The sequence below is a fragment of the Berghia stephanieae genome, chromosome 7 (assembly GCF_034508935.2).
Source record: "Berghia stephanieae isolate SIO BIC M18660-M18661 chromosome 7, UCSD_Bste_1.3, whole genome shotgun sequence".
NCBI classification, from domain to species: domain Eukaryota; kingdom Metazoa; phylum Mollusca; class Gastropoda; order Nudibranchia; family Aeolidiidae; genus Berghia; species Berghia stephanieae.
The window spans coordinates 41,271,884-41,278,525 of record NC_088366.1 but is presented as its reverse complement, the minus strand read 5'-3'; the positions used below and the strand labels follow the sequence as shown (position 1 = coordinate 41,278,525).

The following is a 6,642-nucleotide window of genomic DNA, read 5'->3' as shown; positions in this document are numbered from 1 at the left end:
ACTAGTTTTCTGGCCAACTGTTTAAATACCCTACGTGTTTTTTTTTTTTTCTCCAGAATACGGCAATTAACTGGTTAAAGCGCCATGACTTCTTCGCCGTTTTAAACGTTATGTTGTTTTGCCTTTATTAATCCCCCCCCCCCCCCCCCCCCCCCCGCCTTTCTACAGATAAATGTGATCTCATCAGTTCCGTTTCTCCTCATCATCCCATTGGTATTCGGGATTGGCCGGCTGTCCGATTGGATTGTTAATAGTGGCATATTGAACTTGACCACACTAAGAAAGGTCAACGATGGATTATGTAAGGAATTTCACCTATTTTCTTTATGTCTTTCCATACGTGGTACAACTTTACTTTGTCCTGAACCAACAATGATGCTCTCCGTTGTTTAGACTGGTTGTTACGGAAGTAAAAAATTTCAGAACTGAGTCGACTGCATTGGTTATGATCAAATACATTTCAGAAAGTTGAAACCCTTTCCGGTCCAATAAAGAAAACTGGAACTCCGAGAGTCAGCCAATATATATGAAAGGGAATCTATTATTACATATCAAGTTTGTTCTGCAACTGTTTTAAACACATAATTTATTCTCATTTCCAAGAATCTCATCGAAGTAAGTTTAAGGTTGGATGTGCCAGTGCTGCGTGCAAAAACTTTTTTGACTAAAAACAAAGTTAAATACTCTCCCAAATCCCTTTATGCATCTAACTTTCCATCAGCGAGTTTTCCATTTGCAAGATCTAAAATGGCATTGAAATAAAAACTCCTTGAAGACTTGAAGACTTGAAACAAAATTGGCAAACAGTATTGAAGGTCATCCCAAAAGAGACGACATGTATAGTGCAACGAATTGGTCAAATCTGACCTGCACTTATTTGCAGGTCTGATAACCCAATTTCTTATTATGGGCTCATTGTTGTAATGGAAATCTCAACAAGAAAAAAAACAAAACAAACAAAAGTGACGCACACTGTTAAACTAGGCCCATATTGGGTTCGGATGTCAAACCCGCATATATGTACACGTCGGTCAAATCACGTTAGAATTTGCATGCAGAAGGGGCTAGGACACTAAAGAATAATATTCGATGGAATCTGTTTCACTTGTATTAACTCAGTCCTGAAACCTAACTGCAGTGCCATGTGCCAAGTGCCTAACCCTTTCACCAGGAGAATGAATCCCGAGTCACTTCACTGTGATCACAATAATTGTTTGGTGAAATGGGTTAGAGTGTGCTTCCATTCAATTAGACAATGGGAGAAAGTAAATTATTGTGTGAGATAAGCCAGGTGTGTAAATCGATGATTTATTTGTCTATTTTTCTTTTTGAATAGAGGCAACAGATTTTACAACACAAAAGTAAACACAACGTTAACATCAATGGCAAGTGTTTTCATCAAAAACTGTCTACAAACATCTTCACAGATTCACTCTGCTTCATACGCTTCACAAAAACGGATGTGGTTCCCTTTCTAGAACCTCTCACTAAATTTTTAAAAAAGTTTTTGTAAGGGGTCATTTTTTAAAACCTATCAATTTATGGATTAAGTTGTTTTTTTTTTTTACTGCAATGTATCTGTTGCGGGTTTTATCCTTTTCACTAATTAATTATCCAACATAATCAAAGAAGTTTTGATTCATCATTGGACTAAAAGGAAGTCCTCCCGTGGTGCAATTGAGCTTGGAATATCCCAATTATGTTGTGTTTGGTAGAAAAGTAACTTTTTCTTCCCATCCTTTGATGCGGAATAGGATTATTATAAAATATTTCCGTTAAACGTATCTTTGTCCCAGTTGCCCACTAGGATTCACTGGTCTGAACTCACGTACGCCTGGCAACTAGCAGCTTGGTTCTCAACAAAGAAAATCAGTACTTATTATTCTTCATGCTGGTTAGAACTTTTTCACATGATCAGAATGTATAAAAGTCAAAGCATGGTCAGGTTTATAATGTTTTTCTCCTCTGGAAACACTTTTATGCTCGTCGGAGAAGTATTTCATAAAAGCATCCGCCATTGTTCCTATAGTTTAGAACCAGTTACTAAGTTACTATGCGTCATTACGAGGGAAGTGACGTCACGACTGTTGAATCCTATTATGGTCACACATAAGTCAGGCAAAACCAACACAACACAGATTCGACCAGATTCATTCCTTTGTTTGTCAACTGATTAAGCAAAATATGAGCCCATAACGAATAAAATGGAACTCACACTACCACCCCTATGATTTGATTCATATAATATAATATGTCCGCCAGCTGAACGAATTTAAAATCGAGTATCGTTTCAGTAATGGAAAGCATCTTTAACCCATAACAAAAAAAATGTGACCCATCGCCTCAAAACAGTATCATGAAAGCATAAACCCGATGCTTAAAATTCAATTTCAAGGTTATCTTTCACAATTTGATTTAAACAGTTAACTGCCGTAATCCGTAAAACCCCGTATTTTAAAATTTGGCCCGAAAACTCATCCTTCAAATAGTAATCAATTTATATGACCCTTATCTTGGGAAAAACTCTCAATCTTGGGACTTCGCAACCTTTTCATCATTTGATTCAATACTCAATTATCTCTATCAAGTTCTTTTCAACATAGTACCAAACCCATCAGACAGTCGGATTACTCTACATTTGGAGCTTCACCTGTCTTAAATCGGATTAGTCATTATCCACACTAAAAGGGGAAAATTACCTATCATTCTGAAATAAGTAACATTAAACTTTTACTTCTACTTTACTAAACGACAACATTAGCAACAAATCCTACATTTACTGATAGTACGATCTTTTACAAATATATTCTTTAAAAATAAATGAATAACAAATATAGATAAATAGATAAGTAATTTTTTAAATCAAATAGATAAATGAATAAATAAATGAATAAATAAATAAATAAATGAATAAAGTCCAATGTAAAGTTCTTAGTTCTTATCACTTAATAACTTGATATCGCCCTCTCTTCTTAAAACGTGAGGTTTAATTAAGAGCAGCACTCACTTAGTGTGCTCAATATGCTTTAAAAGGGGACATGAGCTAACAGTAACGTGCCACTTTTAGGAAGTTATAGAATGTTACCATAATAAAATGCCCTCATTAATTATTTCTCTCATTAATTTTATTTGTATTTTGTGTCCATGTAGGTAAATGTTTTGGCATGACAGCCTTGGTTGGTCTATGTTTCGTGCCTCGCCTGGGTGTAGTTTCATCCTTCATGTGTTATTTCACGGTTGGTTTGGCACAGAGTATGTCATACGTCAGTTTTTTTGGGAACGCCTACGACCTAAGCCCCGCCTACGTGGGTTTTGTCTCCGCCATCCAACAGGTGGGATCCCTGTGGGTCTCCTTTGCCATTCCTCCTGTTGTTGGATTTGTTGTTCAGGAGGTAAGGTTAAGATTTATGAAAGTTCTACTTACTCATTTATTCTGCTTCATTTCTTGGTCTTCATCTCCTTCTAAGTCAAACTGGACGCTTTGATTTAGCCCTGAACATTTTTTTCTCCAGATCTGTTTCGGGCAGGTTATTTTTCTTTTTGGCCCGAGAGTTCTTTTCAAGAACTGATAACATTGCAAGGCATCTTGTGCAATGTGCGTTCAACCCATTGTTACTTTCACTTGTTTTCCTGCATCTCAATTGGAAGCTGTTTGGCTTTCAGAGTGTGGCCCTCTTTCAAACTGTCTAATACATGAGAGAGAGAGAGAGAGAGAGAGAGAGAGAGAGAGAGAGAGAGAGAGAGAGAGAGAGAGAGAGAGAGAGATTAAAACATGAAACAAAAATAATCCAAAATAATATAAATTGTTTCTTTCAAAAACGTATAAATGACAGGGATGTTTCTTTTTTTAAATTTCCATAACAGAAAACAAGAGAGAACTGGCGGTTAATATTTTTCACTGGGGCCGCCGTTCAAGCAATTGCCTACGCCTTTTATTTGAAGTTTGGATCGGGACAGCTTCAACCCTGGGCCTTTGGTGAGGAGTATGAAATAGTCATTTCTAACAATGAGTCTAACAAGGAGTCTAAACAAGAGAAATCTACGTCACCCTTCGTACCCAAGAATAAAGTAAATTATGGTTCAGTTATACCATGACTCCATACTTGTATTAATTAGGGATGTGTCATCCTATTATGTCAAAACGTCTTTTAACATGATGTCAGAAAACTTATACTGAGGCTGAATAAATTTTACAACGTATTGAAAAAAAACAAACTTGCCTTTATTACCTTTTTGATACCACACAGACAATTCTACCACTTATGAGTGAAAAGAAATCACTTCCAATTTTAAAAGTGGCGACAATAAACGCTCAGTCTTGCCGCAATAAAACATTAGACATTAAACATATGACTGAGGAGAGGTTTTTTGATATTCTAATAATAATTGAAACATGGTTAAAGGGGATGAAGCAATTGTGTCGGATTTAACACCACTCACACATACAACTCAGTCATTTCCGAGAAAAGGAAAGAGAGGGGGAGGAATTGCAGTGGTCTAGGGGTCAAATTTGACCATTAGATTTAATCATGATATCAACAATTTTTCGGCATTCGAATCGGTAGGAATGGTCATTGATTTCATTCAATATATAGGCCACCACCCAGTGCAAAAAATAGATTAAAAACATCACTATTTATTGATGAATTCGAGGACTTCCTTCTTCGCCTTGACATGAAGTCAAAGAAAAATATTATTGTTGGAGATTTCAACTTGCACTTTGATCGAGACACACCGGATATAAGAAATATAAATAAACTACTTTCGTCACATCTCATGACACAGTATGTCAATGACAAGACACGTCGGTGTGGACACATTATTACGGAGTTATAGTTAGACACCGAAGCTCGCCTAACGAACGACTTGCCCAACACGTGACCATTTTTTTCTCTCGCGTCCTCTCGTCTAATCTCGTCACTCCCGAATAGAAAGAGGAGGCGGAGCTCATATGATATAACGCAATTAAAGTTCTGTCCGATGACGGGTGGGGGGATATCACCTCTCCAAAACTTACCTTATTATATGAGATCTTGAGATTCTTATCCAATCATCGATTGCTCGTTTGACAGTTCGCTTGTGAACAGTTAGGAGACCATCTCTTGATTTATGGGCAGGCGGCTTTGCGTAAAGGCGGTGAGTGTTGTATACATCAAAGAGTACCGCTGACCGATGGGTAAATAGTTGTTGTGTAACCCAAAAGCCCTGCCGTCTCGACTGCAAGGTCTTGTATGTAATAGTTGCGTCACCATCTCAAGGCTCAGGAATTAATTAGTGAGCTGATTCAAACAATGTGGGTTTCAAATTTATCGTATACGTAATCATTTGGAAGCTACAGAGAAAGGTGTTTTTGTGTAATCCCTTTCACACACACACACACGCGCGCATACACACACACACACACACACACAAACATATACAAACAATACACAAACAATACACATCCCTGGTCATCTATTGCCTATATTATTAATGTTAATATATACATCCCATGCTGATTGTCACTACCCCCCCCCCCCAACCATTTCCACCATCCAAGTACCAGCGGCCTTTTCTCTTTGATTTCGTATCATGGTCTACCCGAAGCCCAACACCTCGATCGTTTGTGGGTCAACCCACCCCCCCCCCTCCCCCCACCTTCCCCCGTAATCAATTTATAATTTTCTCTCTGTATAGAGCGCCACATGCACAATTATATACTATTGAATGACACTGACCTTGCCCCTCCCCTAACACAAGCCAACAGCAACCCAAGCTATCCTCTATCACGTGACCTTAGATCCGATGCTGCATACCGCTTGAGAGTCTTCACTATCCAGATCTCGTTCATGGTCACGTGAGAAGGCTATATCCGTTCGGGTTCGGCGTTCGGGTTCGGCGTTCGACCCGATTTCGTTAAAAGCCTATTGACTAGGTATTGACCAGCGTAGACATGCAACTAGCAACACCTATCAATGTAGATGATCTTTGTATTTCAGACCATCATTTAATATCTTTTGGCATCAGAGGGGGGACAGTACACGACACAAAAACAAAAAGAATAGTTGTTTCGAGAGATTTGAAGAAAATTGACATAGAACTATTTAAAGCGAACCTCTCTCACTCTCTAACTACACACTGTGAGAAAGAAGTTACTGTTGACAATTTTGATAAAGCAATTATTAGTGTTATGGATAAGCACGCACCTCTCACGACAAGATCTGTGAACATCAGAAAAGAATCACCATGGTACAATTTGGAGGTAAAACGCATAACTTGACTCACTTGACTTGACTTAGATGCCTTTCGCGTCTCGACCGAAAGATCGGGTCGCCTTGGCTGTTTCCAGTATTTCCTGTGTGAGGTGTCTCCAATATTGCCGGTCCTCTGCTAGGGTTCTCAGATTTTCAAGGTCCCCTGCCGTTATGAGACTAATGCTTTGTCCAAGTGTTGTGAGGTTTTTGTTTAGGATCACAGGGAGTGTTGTGATCGGTCTTCCTCTGAAAAGGTTCCCGTGTTTTTGGAAGTATCCCGACATGGCTTGGTTAGCTGGTTTGTTTTTGTCCCTGCGTAGTATGTGACCGAAAAGTTGCCATCGTTGTTGTAAAATGTCAAGGGAGATTGGTCTTTCTTTTGTGATCTTATAGAGTGATTCATTTGAGA

The 6,642-nt window shown here is 38.5% G+C and overlaps 1 protein-coding gene across 2 annotated transcripts in view; it reads left to right on the top strand.

Moving 5' to 3' along the window:
• LOC144976231 (sodium-dependent phosphate transport protein 1-like) overlaps window positions 1-4,215 on the top strand; it is a 54,359-nt gene extending 50,144 nt beyond the window's left edge. For both annotated transcript variants that reach the window (XM_078920410.1, XM_078920409.1), the window contains 3 exons: window positions 169-301; window positions 3,151-3,392; window positions 3,865-4,215. In XM_078920410.1, coding sequence (XP_078776536.1) covers window positions 169-301; window positions 3,151-3,392; window positions 3,865-4,095 — 606 coding nt within the window. In that variant the 3' untranslated portion in view covers window positions 4,096-4,215. The remainder of the gene's footprint in view (window positions 1-168; window positions 302-3,150; window positions 3,393-3,864) is intronic.
• The last annotated feature ends 2,427 nt before the right edge of the window (window positions 4,216-6,642 follow it).